A 20,116-nucleotide genomic window follows, 5' to 3' on the forward strand; every position below is an offset into this window, starting at 1 on the left:
CCACCAACCTCCAGATACATCGTATCATCCTTTGTTATTTCCGCCACCTCCAAACAGACCCCACCACTAAGGATATATTTCCCTCCCCTCACCTATCAGCGCTCTGGAAAGATCACTCCCTCCGCGACTCCCTTGTCAGGTACACACCCCCCACCAACCCAACCTCCACTCCCGGCACCTTCCCCTGCAACCGCAAGAAATGCAAAACTTGTGCCCACACCTCCCCCTTCACTTCCCTCCAAGACCCCAAGGGATCCTCCCATATCCGCCACAAATTCACCCGCACCTCCACACACATCATTTACTGCATCCGCTGCATCTGATGTGGCCTCCTCTATATTGGGGAGACAGGCCACCTACTTGCGGAACGTTTCAGAGAACACCTCTGGGACACCCGCACCAACCAACCCAACCACCCCGTGGCTGAACCACCCCCCCCACTCCGCCAAGGACATGCAGGTCCTTGGCCTCCTCCATCGCCAGACCATGGCAACACTACGCCTGGAGGAAGAGCTCCTCATCTTCCACCTAGGAACCCTCCAACCACAAGGGATGAATGCAGATTTCTCCAGCTTCCTCATTTCCCCTCCCCCCACCTTATCTCAGTCCCAACCCCCGGACTCAGCAGCCTTCTTGACTTGCAATCTTCTTCCCGCCCTGTCCGCCCCCACCCCCTCTCCAGCCTATCACCCTCACCTTAACCTCCTTCCACCTATTGCATTCCCAACGCCCCTCCCCCAAGTCCCTCCTCCCTACCTTTTATCTTAGCCTGCTTGGCACACCTTACTCATTCCTGAAGAAGGGCTTATGCCCAAAACGTCGATTCTCCTGCTTCTTGGATGCTGCCTGACCTGCTGCACTTTTCCAGCAACACATTTTTCAGCTCTGATCTCCAGCAACTGCAGTCCTCACTTTCCCCTGTATACATGAAAGCTGGACAGCTTCGTGGGGACTGGTGTGTGACAAACTGTGGCAGGGCATTGCAGAATGGGCAACATCTGATCAAGCATCATTCAGAAGTCTGCCTGATCTTCCAGTCAGTGTCTCTACTGGAGCTAACCTTCACCTTGTCGGGTTGGCATTGCCAGGTTAGATCAAAGGGTCTGTTTCCATTCTGTACATCTCTATGACTCTATGACTATGGCTATGTGCTGAGGTCAGTCATCATGGTATTGGTCTGGACAACTGGACTCAGGGAGCACCAGTTCAAATCAGTTTGAGAATCCCCAGAGCAGTTTTGGTTTTTAATAAGAAGCAGGAACCAGTAAGTTATCGGCAGAAAAGCCCAACTGATTCTCTGATCTCCTTCAGAGAAAGAAACCAGCTTTACTCAATCTGGCCTGTATGTGACTCCTGTCCCACTCTAACTGACGTCTGAAGTAGCCTCACAGGTCACTCAGTGACTCCACAAGACCAGCAAAGAAATGAAAATGTTAGCAATGTCTACATCAGGAAGAATTTTTTTTTTCCCTAAAAGGACACAAGCCACAGCACACCTAGCCCCTTGCTCATCCACTCAACCACCCCACTTCAAATATTGAATATTTTGGGGGAGTGGGGGTTGGGCTGGGTGTTTTACAAAAAAAGAACAAAGAATTCCTGGCCAATAACCAGTGTTCACGCATGGTTTGGCAGGGAGGTGAATTAAAATGGGAAAGGCAGGTTAACATCTGAAAATAAAATCTGAGCTAATATTCCACAAGAGACTCTCTCTCTCTCTCTCTCTCTCTGTGTACCTGTGGTGCTGACTGCAGCCTTTCGGGGTATTTGTTTCTCAATCTTATTGGTACTGACCAGGTGATAAACAATTTCCATCCAGTCAAAATAATTACAGCTTCTATTTTCCTTGTTTCCTGCAACAGCGTTAGTTTGAAAATCTCGGAACCTCCAGACTCTTTTACCACCATTTCCAATTTCATTTTCAAAAACTACTTTGAGGTCTTGTTCCTTTCAAAGCACTCTGCTTCACTCTGAGTGTGATTTCCACTTTGAGCCATGCAACAATATATCAGTGTCACATCTAATGAGAGACGTCTCCTCAACTTGTATTTCTTTTCTTTTTGTTCTTTGAACACAAGAATTTAAATTATTTTTTTTTGCAGCAGGAAGCATGTCACTGAAAACCAAAAAGGTAAAATGGTAGGGGGGGTGGGGGTGGGGAGGAACTTCCAGTTCTCTTCTGAGGCTTGCTTTGAAGTTGCAGATGAAAAATCAAGTGAGAATCAAAGAACCTTACCACTGATTGACTCCGTATCATTACAGAGATACAAAGGGGAAACTGCTTCTATTCTGAACAAGCTGTGGCTCAGCGTCAACACTCCCATCTCACAAGCTCACTGCAAGTCCAAGAGCCAGTTCAGGGCACAAAAACTAGGCAGACACTCAAACACTGTGCTGAGGGAGTGCTCCACTGTTGGAGGTGCTGTTTTTCTGATCTGATGTTAAACTGAGGCTTCACCTTCCACCTCAGCTGGATGTAAATGATTGTAAATTTAGATTACTTATAGTGTGGAAACAGGCCCTTCGGCCCAACAAGTCCACACCGACCCGCCGAAGCACAACCCACCCATACCCCTACATTTACCCCTTACCTAACACTACGGGCAATTTAGCATGGCCAATTCACCTGACCTGCACATCTTTGGACTGTGGGAGGAAACCTGAGCACCCAGAGGAAACCCACGCAGTCAACGTGCAAACTTCACACAGTCAGTTGCCTGAGGCGGGAATTGAACCCGGGTCTCTGGCGCTGTGAGGCAGCAGTGCTAACCACTGTGCCACCCACTAAAGAGCAATCCACCCTGACCCATTCCCCTACACTTAACACTACAGACAATTTAGCATGGCCAATTCACCTAACCTGCACATCTTCGGACTGTGGAAGGAAACCTACGCAGACACGGGGAGAATGTACAAACTCCACACAGACAGTTGCCTGAGGTGGGAATTGAACCTAGGTCTCTGGTGCTGTGAGGCAGCAATGCTAACCACTGTGCCACCGTGCCACCCGATTGTGTGTCATTATTCTGAAGAACAGCATGGGAATTCATGGTGCCTTGATCAATATTTGTCCCTCATCAAATAACACAGAGAACTGATTACCTGCTCATTATCTTCTTGTCTTACTTGTGGGATCTTGCTGTATACACATTTGTGGCTATGATTTCTACAATACAGCAGTGATTGCACCTTAAATTGACTTTATTGGCTTTAAAGTATGTTTGGGACATCCTCATTCAGGAAACAACAATATAAATAATATAATTTAAGTATAAGGAAACTGATTTTTTGTGACTGGCAACAATTCAAAGTGCAGACACTCTAGATGCAGAGATTCTCATGGAAATATTAAAGGTGTTGCTGCTCTGGTGCAGATATTCCAGGTGTCGATATTCTAGATGCAGATACTTTAAATGCATATATTCTAGACGCAGATACTGTAGATGGAGATATTCTAGATGTAGATACTGTAAATGCATAGATTCTAGGTGCAGATACTGTAGGTGGAGATATTCTAAATGTGGATACTGTAAATGCATAGATTCTAGGTGCAGGTACTGTAGGTGGAGATATTCTAGATGTAGATACTGTAAATGCACAGATTCTAGGTGCAGATACTGTAGGTGGAGATATTTTAGATGTAGATACTGTAAATGCACATATTCTGGGTGTAGATCCTGTAGATGGAGATATTCTAGATGTAGGTACTGCAAATGCATATATTCCAGGTGCAGATACTGAAGGTGTAGATATTCTAGGTGCGGATACTCCAGATGGAGACTGCAGATACTCTTAGTAGTTACGTTATGTGCTATTATTCTCTATGTAGAAACATATAGATGCAGTAATTCTTGCTGCAGGTTTCTAAGTGTGTCTTACCTTATTAGCATTTCTGCCAAGCTCTTTGCATCTGAAATAAATGAAAAAAATGCAATGATTAGTTTCCAAGAAAAGGAAAAATTGCTTAACTGTTAAAGCTCCATATGAGAGGAATTTTGACAGAACTGTCTTTGATTTTTATGGAATTTGAAAGATAGCCAGAAAGAGCACTGATGAAATTTATCATCCATTATGATTGGCAAGCATGAGTGACTGGTTTTAAAAAAAGAATGTACTGTAAGAGACCAGAACCGCTACCAGCTGTTCCGCTCTCACCCAACACTGTGACATTTAAATGGGTTATAACTCCACAGGCATCAGCGGTCTTTTTAATATCTCTTTCAGCTAGCCACACTTAATAAATGAGTGTCCCAATTTCAGTCCAAACCCAGGGGACACAGGCAGGCAAAGGCAGATTTGAAATCAGCCATGTCACTCAAACCTCCTGTCAGATGGGAGAGATCCCATTTGAATATCTTCAATAAATGAGCTCAATGACAATGACAAGAGATGTCTGGTTGAAATGAGAAAAAATAGATAAAAGCATATTTACTGACATCAGTCATCAGGAAAGTATGAATTTAAATGGATATAAACTTTGCAAAACTAACTATCTTCTTATGAAAGGGTCATGATTTATCCCTGTGCAGAATATTTTGAGGTCACGTAGTTCTGTTCTGTACAGTAATGGGTGCTATAACAGTGGAGAGAAGGCCAGTGAAATGGGATGGATGTTAGCTAGGTGCTCTAAGAATTTACCTTGGGGAAAACTAGAAATGTGTGCTGACAAGGTGGCCTCTCACCCTGGTTTGGTTGGTACATGAGGAGCTAAGCAGCGTCTAGGACAAGGCAGTGACTTGATTGACACACTGCCACCATTTTAAACATTTGTTCCCTTCACTATTCATGCACAGTGGCTGCAAAAACTCACCAAGGCTCCTTCTATCGCAGTACCTCCCAATATGTGGCCGATAATGATAAAGACAGCAGGTGCTTGGGAACATCACTGTGTGCAAGTTCCCTTCCGAGTTACCCACAAGATCAACTATTCCTGGGGTTGGGGTAAGAGGTTCGTGTGTGTGGGTGTGTTTTTTGTTATTCATTCACAGGGTGAGAGCATCACTGGCTAGGCCAGCATTTATTGCCCATCCCTGATTGCACAGCGGGCAGTTAAGAGTTAACTACATTGATGTGCGTCTGGAGTCACAGGAGACCAGATCATGTGGGAATTGCAGTTTCCTTCCTTAAAGGGCAGATGGGCTTTTCAACAATTGGCGCAGGATTGATGGTCACTATTAGACTCTTAATTCCAGATACTTATTGAATTCAAATTCCATCACTGCTGTGGCTGGATTCGAACCCAGGTTCCTGGAATATTACTTAGATTAATAGTCCAGCGATAATACCACTGGAGTGTGTGTGTGTGTGTGTGTGTATGTGTGTGTGTGTGTGTATGCATGTCTGTGTATTTGGGTATGTGTTGTGTGTATGTCTCTGCATGTATATGTGTGTGTGGGCGGATTTATTTGTCTGTGCATATGTGCATGGCCATCTGTATACGTGTGTGTGTGCGCACGCGCGCGTTTGTATGTCTCTGTGCGTCTATGTGGGCATGTGTATATGTATGTCTGTGTTTGTGTGTTTATTTGTGTGAGAGAGAGTGTGTGTGTAAGTCTGTATGTATGTGTGTGGGTGGGCATGTGTACGTGTGTGTGTATGTATAAGTCTGTGTGCGGGTGTGTGTGGGTGTGCGTATATGTTTATGTGTGCCTGTGTATGTGGATATGTGTTGTGTGTATGTCTCTGCATGTATATATGTGTGTGGGCGTTTTATTTATCTGTGCATGTGTGCATGGCCATCTGTATATGTGCATGTGTGTGTACGTATTTGTGTGCGTGCGTGCACGTCTGTATGTCTCTGCAAGTCTATGTGGGCATGTGTATATGTATGTCTGTGTTTGTGTGTGCAAGTGTGGAAATGTCTGTGTTTGTGAGTATATGTGCCTGTGTGTGAGAGACAGAGTGTGTGTGAGTATTTGTATGTGTGAGTGTGTGGCTGTATGTGTGTGCGAGTGTCTGTGTGTTTATTTGTGTGTGTGAGAGAGAGTGTGTGTATGAGAGAGAGTGCATGTGTATGTGTGTGTGTGTGTGTGTGTGCATGTGTGTGTGTGAGAGAGTATGTGTGTGAGAGTGTGTGTGTATTTGTGAGAGAGAGAGAGTGTGTGTGCCATGGGGCATAGATAATTATGAAGATGCCGTGAGTGAGAGGAGTTGAAGTGTACAGCTGGTAAATCTCAGGGAGTTTTGAGATTGATTGCAATTGAGCTTCGAGGCAGTCTCAAGACTTGGCCGGTTATGGAGCGTTCAGTCAGAACCTAAACTCCAGCAAAGCTTCACTGATGAAGAAAATCACTCAGCTTCTATCTTAGTTCATCCATCTGTAGAAACCCACCCTCCTCCCATCATCTCTCCCAAATGTCCCTTAAATGAATCCAAGGATTTTGTCGGCACTGTCCAAGCCAGTCGTCCAACTCAAATCGGTGACCATCTGGTCAGCACTGCCCTCCTTTAACCACCTGTGCTATCATGGCACTCTTCAAAGGAGAAGACTCCAGTGCAATCTCAGCCAAATTTCTTCTCTTTGTAATTGGCACAGCCAGGGAACGTGAACAGAACGTAAGGACACATCCTATCAGCATCACAAAGCTCCTGCTGGCTTGATAACAGTTGGGAAATAATTAGGCATCCAAGGTGTTCTAGTATAAAAATTAAAATCACAGAACCTAGAAAGGTCCACTGAAGTTCCATTGTATTAAATGGACTGCACACAATTCACAGCAGGAATGTTTCAACCTCATAGAGGAGACAAAAACAAGACAAGAAATCACAGAGACCTCATCTTCAAACAGATGGTAACTCAGTATTCTTATATTATAGATTTAATGAAATTCAAAGTTCTAAATCAAAACTAGCAAATTCTCTCTAAGAACAGACTTTACTTTCTGACTCAGCTAACTGATATATTCAACTTTTATTAATCTTCCTTACCCAGAATGTAACTCATTCATATGTAACAAGTAGCCCTTTCATATCTCTCCTAGGTAGCCACTTGATGTCACTGAGAGTCTGTAGATGATGGAATCACAATCTTGTGCTCACTGACATGCTGATTCCACCAGGTGAGGGAATCTCTAGATAGATTGGTTTGGGGTGGGGATGAGAAGCATCCAACTCCAGCACAAGAGGTCAATCCCAGAATCCCCACTGTTACTCAGGTCAAAGTCTTTGGCTGTGGGGTCTTCATTTCATTCATTCAAGGGAATGGGGGTGTCGGAGGCTGGGTTAAGCTGAGAAAGTGGTGGTGAGCTGCCTCCTTGAACTGTTGTAGTCCCCATGGTGGGTAAATAGACCTACAATTCGATCTGGGAGTGGATTTTGACCCAATGACTCCAGGACTCTGGCCCTCAAATCCACACTGTGTTTTAATCAGTTGAGCCACCAAGAGAGAGCTTTGCAATCACCTCAGGAATAATTAGTTTGACCCGAGGGTACTCACCCATGTTCTCTGACCCCTCCAACTTACCGCGCAGTCTCTTCAGGCGTTTCTCCTTCCGTTTCTTCCTGATGATGAACAGGAGTGCCACGGCAACTGTTGCCAGGATGACAGGACAAGCTATGGTGAACAATTTCTTCACGTCATCTCCCTCTCCTTGGATCGATTTGATTGGTGGGATAGTGCCTAACATATCAGAGCATGTTAAAAAAAATCAACATCTAGATGCTGAGAAATACCTGGAAACAAATTCCGAGGGGGTTAGAAACAGGTCATGAACTGTAATGAGGATCCTGAAATAGTTCACAAGTGCCTTAGGCCTGAAATCAGATTTCAGTGACTTTGAAATTATTTATAACATATACATTTTTTATTCATAAATGACTTAGAGCTCACTTGGTCGCTCTTAAAGTACCATCCCAAGTCAATACCAGTGATACATTCATTAAGTTATTCTCCTGTGAAGCATTTTTGGATATTTTATTACATTAAGATTGATTATAAATTCAAATTATTGTTGCTGTTATTGTATTCACTAGAGTTTAGAAGTATCAAGGAGATTGAAATGTGTCGGATTGTAACAGGGCGAGTGAGGTTAGATGCAGGAGGGTGCACCCTATTTTGGAGAGTCCAGAACCATGGATCACAGTGTCAAGACATTGACTGGATAATTTTCATCAACCCATTCAGAGATGTTATTTTACACTTCTGGAATAGGTGGGACTTGAGTACAGGTGTCCTGATGGCAGACATAGGGACACTGTACCAACGGGCCATTTAGAACTGAGATTAGGAAACATTTCTTCATTCAGAGGGTGGTTAAACTGTGGAACTCATTCCAGCACAAGGTTGTGGATACTGGGTGACTGACTATATCTAAGAAAGGGATGGATGAGTATTTAGATATTAAAGACATTGATGGGTTTGGAAGGACAGGCCTACTCTTGCTCCGAGTTGCTTTGACTGGAGAAATGCAATCCTTACAGTTTTAAAAAGAAGCTAGCTCCATTTATATAATGCCATTAGCTCTGAACAATGTCTCATTGGAAGGTAGAAGTAAATAAGACCAACCTTTACAGATGAGGTTGTGTTACTGACCAGTTGGTGCTTTTAAGATTCAGATTATTAGTTATCTGTGGGAGTGGAGTAAAATATGGAAAAGGTGTTTGGATGCAGATCAACTTTACTTCAGCGATTAGCACTGTTGCTTCACAGCGCCAGGGACCCAGGTTCGGTCCCTGCCTCAGGGACTGTCTGTGTGGAGTTTGCCCATTCTCCCCGTGTCTGCATGGGTTCTCTCCGGGTGCTCTGGTTTCCTCCCACAATCCAAAGATTTGCAGGTCAGACGTATTGCCTATAGTGTGAGGTGCATTAGTTGGGAGGTAAATAGAGGGTTGAGGAATCGGTCTGTGTGGGTTACTCGTCAGAAGGTTGGTGTGGATTATTTGGGCCGAAGGGCCTGTCTCCATATTGTAGGGAATCTAATCTAATCTAAAACTTTGAACCAATTGAGATGTAGGCTAGATGCCCAAGGGGCTGAATGGTCTCCTCTTCCTTGTAATGTTCCTATGAATGGATTAATCAGTCAATGTGGAATTAAAATACAAGGTGGGGGCTCTTGTGTAGCAGTGGCATGATACTTATCTCTAGACCAGGAGGCCTGGGTTCAAATTCCACTCGCTCTAGAGGTGTGTATCTCTGAATTGGTTGATTAGAAAATATCATAAAAGGAGCACTGGGTGAACTGCCTGAACCCTGCAAGTGACAGCTTTGTTTTGGACAGAATTCGAAAGGATAGTATATTGGAGCAAAGGAAGCAAAGACAGTGTTCAGAAAAGCTTCTCTTTACATAGACATTGGTTGGGAGCTGGAATGTACGGTTCAAGTGACAGTTCAACTGAGCCTTTCAAAGAGGGAACTACATTGTTATCGGAGAGGGAAGGATGTACAGGATTATGGGGCAGAAATCAGGAGAGTGGCACTGGGTGAACTACATCTTCAGAGACTAGGCCCCAGCATGACAGGCTGAATGGCCTTATTCTGTACCTCGACAATGCTGTGATACTCATGATATTTGCAAAATTGGATGTTGTGACAATGCTGCTCCTTTAACAAGGTTATGGTTTTTTTTCAAGGGGTCGTAAAAGCAGAGGTTCGGATACATCTGAGTTTAACTACTAGAGGAAGCTTTTAAAAAATATTTATACAATGAAAGGGGAGTTGCCATTTCTCCCAGTTCAGGTTTTGGTTTGGTTTGGTTTTAGCAAGCTGTTTTGTTTGTAGCTACTGGTCAAGTTTTAGCTGGGAACCCAGAAAAGCTGCTGAACCCAAAGAAACAACTCCATACTGACCCTGTCTCTCTCTGACATCTCTCCTATAAGAACCTGTGTTTGATTTTACCTGTTTTTGCTGAGAGGGTGTTTATGGGGATGTAGTCAATTTTTGGAACAGCATAATTATGTTACATTTTCATGTTGATTGGGTTTAGAAATAGGATGTTATTCTGAATTTGGATTTCTTTTTGCTCATATGGAAATAAATTCTGATTTGCTTAAAACTGAGTTGCTGGGCCAACTGCATCACTCCTGGAATATCCACTTTACACCTGCTTAAAGCAGTTAGAAAAGTTAGGGTCTGGGCTATCTTCTTAAAATGTTTTGAGGAGGTCTGTCCTGGTTCATAACAATGCTGGTGTGGTCTAAGAGTGGGATTCCGAAGTTAATTGTGAGAGTAGAAAGAGAGGAAGGATAAAGAAATCTGGGAAATCTGGAACCAAACAGGAAGTACCTATCAGGTGGAACAGTATTTGAAAAATTTTAGGAAGAGGATAGAGTTCCTTTCAAATGTTCACCTGTCTTTCCCTTTGCACAAATGCTGATAGCTCTGTTGTTTATTTCCTGCACTAGTTCTGAAATGGCAGGCTAATTGAGATATCACTATTGTTTGGAATAGCTGACAGTCTAGTGTATGGGTGCATTGGCCACACCACAATTCTCAGCATGAGGTCCCCTCCTTTATTTTATTGCACTTTATAAAGACATATTCCAGACAGTACATCTGTGCTCCTCTAACCCACTACCTTATATTTGGCAAAATACTCATTCATTTTATTGGATTTTACATTTTTGCCAACAATTTGCAGCTGGAAGACACAGACTTGCTTCTTTTTCACATTCTTATGCTTGCTTTGATGCTGCTATAAACAGGTACCTCTCATGTTTCAGTGGAAGCTGCTAGGCAACACTTTGCGACTTGAAGCTCATAAACTCGTCAAAGTCAGCAGGTCTCCTTGGTAAATAACTGTCATACAATGAGGAGGAGCCAGGGTCCAGGCAACAGGCATTGGAGGGGGAGGGGGCATGGTTTCTGATTGCCATCCTTGTTTCCATGGCTATGTTCACACCTGGGTGTCCTTGGAGAGTGATCACACAGTGTCCATCAATATGTTCGATGCTTTTAGGGAAAGGTGGGCACTGCAGGGGGTAGAGTGCTCCCAACTCCATTTTGATGTAACCCCTTTCCCTCTCCACCTCCTCTCCCTCACTTCGTTGGTCTGTAGTTCCCTTGCCTGGCACTTCACTATTTGGAAACACGGGTGATTTTGAGGTGGTGAATAAAGGATGATTTGGTGATAGAAAAAAGACATGTTCAGTTGTGTGTGAGAGCACTTCTGGATATAAAATAAAACAAAGAAAGGGAGGTTGTTGCTTTCAGTTGCCAAGATGAATCTTGAAGCGTTGATTGTGGCTTAGGTCAAGCCTGAAGGTCATGGTCCACAACAGAGCAGTGTACACAGGGCCACTGGACCTGGAATAGGAGCAATGTCTGCTCACAGAGAGGAAACTGCACAGAGCAGTGCACTATTTGCACAAAAATCCCTTTGGGGTTAAGAATGGTGTTTTCCAATAGCGTGAGACATAGAAAATAGGAACAAGAATAGGCCATTCGGCCCTTCGAGCCTGTTCTACCATTCAGTATGATCATGGCTGATCATGCAATTTCAGTATCCCACTTCCACTCTCTTGATACCCCTTGATCCCTTTAGACACAAGGGCCACAGCCAGCTCATTCTTGAATCTATCTAATGAACTGGCCCCAACAGCTTCCTGTGGGAGGGAATTCCACAGGTTCACAACTCACTGAGTGAAGAAATTCTTCCTCATCTCAGTCCCGAATGGTTTACCCCTTAGACTGTGACCCCTAGTTCTGCCTATCCCCAACATATGGAAGATTCCTCCTATGTGTAGTCCCATCAGGATTTTATATGTTTTAATGAGATACTCTCTCATTCTTCTAAATGCCAAGGAGTACAAGCCCTGAAGAAGGCAGATTAAACCACACCCATTTCTCACCCATTAAAGTGAAAAGGAAACAGGTTGGCAATTTGCTACAAGCCCATGTTCCTGTAACATTTACTGTTTTATGACAGAAACTGCAGTCTGACAATCAAAAAAGTTGTCAGTAATTCCAAAGTGAAGCCATCGCACGAAATATAAAGGAGCGAAGAGAATTCTTGTTATTTTTCACACAGAATAGTACATACAATTCACACTCTTTGTTTGGCTAACGTTTCATATCAATGTTGCATTTCACAGTGACAGTACTGAGAGGAAGAAATAAGAGGCCACGCTAGGTACATCCTTTGGATGACGACAGCTCAGTTTCATTGCAGTCCTTGCAAACTGTTGAGTGTTAAGGTTGACTGTGCATTTTCTCTGTGTGACAAGTAACTGTCTGGTCATTAATCCTTTACCTTCTTCCTTTGGAATATACATCAGCAAAACACATTCAGCCCTCCCGCTCGGTCAGCAGTATGAATACTACCATTTCCCAGCTGCTTTCAGTTCTGACCAAGAGTCAATGGACTTGAATCATTAAGTCTGTTTTTCTCTCCACAGATGTTTCCAGAACTGCTGAGTTTCTCCTGCACTTTCTGCTTTTGTTTCAGATCCCCGGCATTGCCGTTCTTTGTTGTATTCAGTCCAGGCCAGAGTTTCAACTCTGAACAAACCTCATCATCTAACTTTAGCTATTTTCTCTCTTGAGCCTATTCTGCTCCCCCTTAAATAATTCCATGATATTCACCTCAACCACGCCTTGCAGTGACAACTCTCAGGTGAAGATGTTACTCCTGAACTTTCACTTGGACGCACTGTACATTTGGGAATCTTGACCAGGAAAGGTTTAAATCTCTGAAAAAAAAATTTTGCAATCCAACATGGCTGGAGGCTCTGGAAGTGGCAGCAGATGGCCAGTACTGCTGATTGCAGAATTAAAGAACAGAGGAAGGCTAGCACTCTGTTGGAAACACTTCAAGTCCTATTATCGTGCAAGCCTGCTATTTTTCTCACTGCTTCTACCTCCCACAAACCTGCTAGATTAATGTGATAATGGTGGTGGCCAGGTAAAGGTCACTCTCTGCCTGTCCTGTCATCTTGAAGCACATCGGTGCCTGGCTCTCTGAGGGAGCCTGGGGAAATCCCAGCAGGGGCTGGTTGGCATTTGTTGCTCAGCGCTGGGGGGGGGGGTCAGGTGCCAGAATAATTGACCGTTACCTCAAGACAGCCCTTACAAGGTCTGACTGCAGGATTCAGTTTGCAACAGGGACTGCGTGATTCAAAAGTCCACTCCACATGATGCAGCAGTTCACATAAGATGAGGGCACCTTCTGATTCGGAACACAGCACAGTGCACTCCTGATCAGTAGAATCAGAGAATCCCTACAGTGTGGAAATAGGCCCTTCAGCCCAACCTGTCCACACTGACCCTCCAAAGAGTAACCCACCCAGACCTATTCACCCTACCCTACATTTACCCCTAACCTACTCATCCCTAAATATTATGGCAATTTAGCATGGCCAATTCACCTAATCTGCACATCTTTGGATTGTGAGAGGAAACCAGAGCGCCAGAAGGAAACTTCTGTAGACACAGGGAAAATATGCAATCTCCACACAGTTACCTGAGGCTGGAATTGAACCCAGGTCCCTGGGACTGTGAGGCAGCAGTACTAACCACTGAGCCAATGTGCCACCCTATATACACTCAGTTGTCTTGGGATGGTGTGTACAAATTGTTGTGCTTCCTTGTGTGCTGCACAAAGTAGAAGGGGCAGTTATCTCTCCTCGTGACTGCATCAAGTGCACAACCTATCCTCACTGGCCACAAGCCTTGGCAGGTAAGTGGGGGGAAAGGGAGGATTCCCCCGCCTCTGCAAATACAACAAGCAACTTGCCCTTACACAGTGACTGTCACTTAACGAAATTTACCAAAGTACTTCCCCGGAACACAATCAGTTCAAAATTGAAAAGAGGAGATTTTGGTGACCAAAAGCTTGATGAAATGGATGAGTTTTAAGGAGGGTCCTAGAGGAGGTGAGAGCAATGCGGAGATTTAGCGAGAGAATTCCAGTTCCCAGATGACTGAAAGCAATGGCCACCATTGATGGAGTGAAGGAAATGCTATTCCAAAGACTTGGAACTCAAGATCCCTGATCTATGTGACTTTCAAAACCTCCTAACTGAAATGTTTTGCTGTTAATGGAGCCAAATATGGCCAGTAACACCCAGCTGTGGAATTGTGGAAGGAGAATATTTGGTTATTGTGGCTTCAATGATTCTCCAAGTGAGACAATTCGCTTAGTGCCACTACCCTAAGAGCATGGAAAATTCTCAAATAATTGTTTAACTTTCCTGTAGAATGCCTCGACTGACCCAGCATCCATCACACTCTCAGGTAATGTATTCCACAGCTGAACCACTTGCTGTGTGTAAAATGTCTTTCCTCATTGGTTTTGCTTCTTTTCAGAATTACTTTTATTCTGTGTCCCCTTGTTCCTGATCCTTTCATGAGTGGGAACATTCCCTCCAGATCTACTCTGGAACCCAATGCCTTTTTAAATGTAACAGGCAGGTCTGGCTATTTTAAGACTTTCATTTTCAATATATGGATGGTTTCCTTTGTGCGAGCAAAGTGGGGGATGGACAGGTTTGAATAAACACAGAGTTCTTGGAGGGCTTGAGGTTCACCATTGTTTAATCCTTTGATCAACTTTAATTTTGTTTGAAGAACCAGTTGAAGAGAATGGGGAAGCAGACTCCCTCACACTCAGTTTCAGTCAGCAGAAATTTATTAACTCAGCCTCTAGATGGAGTCAAAGCTTACATTAAAGTAATAACGATTGCAATATTGGGTGTTCAGCTTCTACTGTCTCAAAAACACTCCATTCGGCCCATCTTGGTCCATGCTTGTGTTTATACTGCGGGTGCGACAGTGCCCCCAACATCCCCTCATGCCTGCTCCCTCCTGTATGTATCACATCGCTCCTGAAATGCAATGGCACTCTCTGCTTCAATCAAGACATGTGGAAAGGTGTTTTACATGCCCTGTATAAAGAAATTCCTCCTAAATTCTTTATTTGAGCTGTTAGTGGCCATTTTATAATTGCACCCTTTCCCAATCATCTTTTGTCTTTCTGACACTGATAATGGACTTCATGCAGCTCCGAACTCCTCGGATTCCCAAAGATGTCATTTACCGTGCTTCAAATCTTCACCCTCTGCCCATTCTTTCCTCTTCCTGAACCTCACATACTATCTTTAAGGATTTCCTTTTTGATAATAAGACTGATACTTCTTATCAACTTACAGCCGTACATGTTACTAGATATTTACTTCCTCTCCCCATTATATTTCTCTCACTTCTTCCCACCTTACTCCTGTAAGACCTCTTCCTCACTCTCTGATACTCCATCCCAGTCACATCTGCTGTAATGATGCCTCCGTCGGACATGGAGAGTTGAAGAAATGAGTACTCAGTTCCTTGTTACTAGTTATTGAGCTATGGAGTATCAGATGTCTATCACACTGTTAAATGTAAATAGATGTACTCAATTCAGTGCTCCAGCATAAATCAGTTATGCTGCCAGGCTTTAATGACAGTGTGGGTGTGCCATGGTAATGTTTAAGGAAAAAACATCTGGGAAGTGCAGTGTTGTGTTTCTGTGGTGAAATTGGGATTGGATCAGGGTACCCTGGGTCCTACATGTGAAGAAATAGGTTTTCTCAAGAAAGCCACGACCTGAAGGTGAAAAGTTAAATTCCCCACAACCACTCCCCACACCTACTTCCGTCATAATCGAGTGTGGCAAAATGTGTTGTCTCGTTGCCACATCCAGCGCTGTTACAGGCTCTCATTTTCAACTCATACCAAGTGGCCCCTTGCAGGTCCTGTAGGAAAACCTCATGCGACAAGTTGGTCTTTAACGTAAGCCAAGGCCAGGTGCCTTTGGGACGGTAGTCCATGACGATTGCTGTGATGGGGCAGCCACCACTGTTCCACCCTTGGAGGTTGAGCCTGGCATGGGTAGAGTTAATGTGGGTAAAGAGATGCCGGTCCTTGTCGAAAGCAGGTTCTAGAAGATGAAACAAAAAGGAAAGAAATAAGAGGCACATTGATCAACATCCCTAGCTTCACATTTTAAATACATCTTGTTAAAGTCATGGCAGAATCCCCAGCTTGTGCTGACCCTCCAAACACCATCCTACCCTATCCCTGTAACCCCACATTTACCATTGCTGACCCAACTGCATAGCCTTGGAAACTATGGTCAATTTAGCAAGGACAATCCACCTCACCTCATCATCAGACTGTGGGAGGAAACCAGAGCACCCAGCAGACATGGGGAGAATGTGCAGACTGCACACAGACAGTCGCCTGAGGCTGGAATCAAACCTGGGTCCCTGGCACAGTGAGGCAGCAGTTGCTAACCACTGAGCCACCGTGCCTGTCCAAAAAAAGACACATAAAAGGATGATGCTAAAATCATTTATTTAAAACATTAGTTGCAAAACATAGTCGAAATCTAATTGCTATAGATCCCAGAGTTGGGAAAGATGTTCACAATTACAAAGCTGGAACTGAAAAATTTGTAGAAACGAAGGTTTTCTTTCACGTTGTCCTTTTCCCTTGTGGCTCTGAGATGTCAGCTTCTCACATTCCCAGCTTTAAATGCCAAGCCAGACAGTCCCTAAATGTGGAAGTAGTTCTGTTTGCCTTTGATTGGCAGGAACAGTCCATGCAAGGACAGATCCTGGAACAGCTGGATGCCATCCCCAGCTCTGGGACCTGAACCTGAGCGATTCCGAAGCACTGGGAGTTACTGATCTCAAACTGCACAAGCTCAATGTGACCTTTCTCAATCTGTGCCAGAGGCCACAGGGAGGGATTTGAGCAAATTGCTTATTAATAACTGACATCTCTAATGTCAAAATGTTCTGTCTGGGGTTGTTTTAGTTTGGAAAACTTATTTCATACTTTAACCAATTTTTATTTTTCTTTGCATTGACAACTAGAGGCACAAATTACAGATAATGAAGTAATTGAAACACATTCCAGGAAATTTGACAATGCACATAAAATGATACGACTTTAAAATAGATGCAGGCACTGACAGATCTGAGGGACTGCTACACATCTCCGAATATGACAGGACAGATTGATCAAGCTGTTAATAAAAAGGCTTGTAAATAGATGCCTAAAACATGAAGGCAAAATAATTTGCTTCACCTTTCTCGATCATTGGACAGGTCTTTGTCTGAGCATTGCGTCCAATTCTGGCCATGCACAATTGGAAGGCTGTGAAAGACTAGCAAAAAGGGGGGGGGGAGTAGGGGGCAGAGATTTACCAAAAATGTTTTAGCCATAACTTTAAACCGTAGCTGAATAAAAAGGATAGATTTTGTTGGAGCTTTTCATCTTGCACTTGTCACGGCATCTGCATGGATACTAAGTGAATCAACATTTTTATATTTGGCAAGTGGACTCTGATGGAGGCTTTCCATTGAGTAAGCACCCAGTAGATGATGACTGACAGACAACTGTTGAGCTTTGTTTAAATTTAAACTGGAAGTTGAAATGCGTGCACATAATCTTTCTGTCTGCAAATACCAGGACTCTGTGCAGTAATAGATGCGGCTTCGAACACTGAAATGGTTGTCAATATGATTCACAACATACTCGGGATTGCTTAGCAAGTGTTTTCCAATCGGGGTTCTTAACTGGGATAAGTGACTGCAGTTACATCGCGATGCCAGAGAATCTGGGATTGTTCCCTTTCGGGCAGAGAATATTAAAGGAGAATTCCAGCAGCATTCAAAGTTCTTTTGCATTTTTCTAGAGTAAACCATGAATTGTTTCCACCAGTGGGTGGTTCCCTAACTAAAGATTTGAGGCAATTTGGAAATAAACTGGATGGTAGATAGAGATGTTTTTTAAACAATATATCATTATGGTCAGATGATAAAGGAGCAGAGCTCCAAAAGCTTGTGATTTCAAATAAACCTTTTGGACAATAACTTTGTATGGTATGACTTCTGACCCTGAAATGATGGTGGCAGGAGATACACTAATAACTTTCACACAATAACTGGATATAAGCACTGAGACAGTAAGGACTGCAGATGCTGGAAGTCAGAGTCAATCGATGTGAAGCTGGAAGAGCACAGCAGGTCAGACAGCATCCAAGGAGCAGGAGAGCAGTAGAAATGTTGACTTTCCTGCTCTTTGGATGCTGTCTGGCTTGCTGTGCTTTCTCATCTCCACATCTATTGACTCTAGATATATGCTTGACAAGGAAACATGGGTTCGGAGTGGATCACGCTTTCAAAGAGCCAGCAGGGATATGATGGACAGAATATTCTCCACTACAATGCGAAAGGTTCTATGGCAGTTTGATTTTGAAATCATACAGTCATAGAGACATACAGCATGGAAACTGCCCAACTTGTCCATGCCGGCCAAATTAATCTAGTCCCATTTGCCAGCACTTGGCCCATATCCCTCTACTCCTTCGTATTCATATGCCCATCCCAGATGCCTTTTAAGTGTTACAACTGTATCAGCCTCCACCACCTCCTCTGGCAGATTGATCCATTCAAATACCACCCTCTGCATGAGAAGGTTGTCACTTAGGTTTTCCTATTCATTTGAATAATGATTTATAGAGTGGGAAAGTATCACAGTTGTAGTTTCCCTGTCTCTGAGCCAGAAGCTCTAGGTTCAAGTCCTCCAGAATTGGAAAGCAGAGGAAAGTATGTTTTCAAAGCAGTCAAACAGGAAAATCCCCCAGTAACTCCATCCAACATGTCTATGGCAGAGGTTGAGTGACTAGGTTTCCTGGTTAGCCAGGCTATGGTTTCTAGTTCACATAAATGGGGTAAGTTCATCTTGAAGACTATCTAACTACAAAAACAATTGGCAAATCCAAAAACAAAGGTCAACATCAAGGTCATCGACCAGAATTGTGGTGGCCCCATGTAGCATGGAGAAAACCGAAAGGGAAATAAAATGAGAAAATGGTCTACATTCTATCTCATTTTCTTTATTCTGTTGAGATCTCCATAGACTCTTCACATCAACGACTTTCCCAAAATGGAAGTTAATATGTTGACCCACCATTGTATGGACCAGTCAAAGCAGATGATCATCAATGAGCGAGAATGGCAGAGCAGGTTTGAGGGGCTAAATGGTCTAATCTTGCTCTTATCTCTGTATGAGCAGCACAACATGTCTCAGAACAGTTTGCAATTGTTATAGTCTAGAAAATGCAGCATTCACGATTGGTTTTATCTCAACACCTTACATCCATAACAATTTTTCTTTTTATCCTGACCCACCTCTCCCGTGAGTTTTGGCTTCAATAATCTCGCTAATGCGCCCAGCTCCAACACTGTTCTTGGCTGCCAGTTTCACCTTGTACCAAGTGCCACATTTGAGGTGGTCCAGTTTGAAGGAGCGCTCAGTTGGGTTGATGAAGACATCCTTCCATTCTTCACTGTTGTCAACAGAGTATTGCAACACAAAGCCTGTCAGACAGAGAAAAGAGCATCAATGTCTCATTAATTCTGTAAATTGAATTTCAAACTAAATCCTGTGTCGGTCTTCTTGAAGGGCAGACAATTCTTGCTCAGGTTTATCGAATTAGCTCCTTCATCAGCGAAACCTTCTTTGTATGGAAACATTCCCAAACCATAACCCTGTGAAAGAAACCATTTAAAAACAAGGCATTTTTTTTCAGGTGTGGATGTTGCTGTGTGATGTCAGTATTTACTACCCATCTTTGTGTGTTCCTCGAGATGGTGGTGGTGGACTTTTATTTTTTATTCATACACAAGATATGGGTGTGGCTAGCAAGGGCAGGATTTATCTGTCTGTGTGGAGTTTGTAATTCTCCCCGTGGTTTCCTCTGGTTTCCTCCCACAGTCCAAAGATGAGCAGGTTAGATGGATTGGCCAGTGGGAATTATGGGTTGTGGGATAGGGTGGGGGCTGGCTCTGGTTGGGATGCTCTTCGTTGGTTGCTGCAGACTTAATGGCGTGAGTGGCCTCTTTCCAGACTGTCGAGGTTCCATGATCCTATGACAGTGAAGGAACAGCAACACAGTTGGGATGGAGGGATATGGTCACTGATCAGTGGTAAAGGTGTTCCCATGCAGTTAGGTAGGGACTTGACATCTCTTCTGAGGGCTGTATTCTTCCTCCTGCAGAACCCACATTGCCTCCTCATTACTAACACCTCCTGGGCAACTTATACCACTGCACTTGCTCAGGCATGACACAACCCTGCATAATTCCCAGGGACACAATGTTGCTTGCTGAGTCATACAGTCGTACAGCTCAGAAATGG

At 43.7% G+C, this 20,116-nt stretch overlaps 1 protein-coding gene across 2 annotated transcripts in view; it reads right to left on the reverse strand.

Annotated features, from left to right (window-relative positions):
• dscaml1 (Down syndrome cell adhesion molecule like 1) overlaps positions 1-20,116 on the reverse strand; it is a 537,532-nt gene that overhangs the window by 18,106 nt on the left and 499,310 nt on the right. For both annotated transcript variants that reach the window (XM_060846680.1, XM_060846681.1), the window contains exons 24-27: positions 19,108-19,296; positions 15,558-15,845; positions 7,463-7,618; positions 3,880-3,910 (exon numbers count right to left, since the gene is read on the reverse strand). In XM_060846680.1, the coding sequence (XP_060702663.1) occupies positions 3,880-3,910; positions 7,463-7,618; positions 15,558-15,845; positions 19,108-19,296 (664 nt within the window). The remainder of the gene's footprint in view (positions 1-3,879; positions 3,911-7,462; positions 7,619-15,557; positions 15,846-19,107; positions 19,297-20,116) is intronic.

This window comes from Hemiscyllium ocellatum, chromosome 29, assembly GCF_020745735.1.
Source record: "Hemiscyllium ocellatum isolate sHemOce1 chromosome 29, sHemOce1.pat.X.cur, whole genome shotgun sequence".
NCBI classification, from domain to species: domain Eukaryota; kingdom Metazoa; phylum Chordata; class Chondrichthyes; order Orectolobiformes; family Hemiscylliidae; genus Hemiscyllium; species Hemiscyllium ocellatum.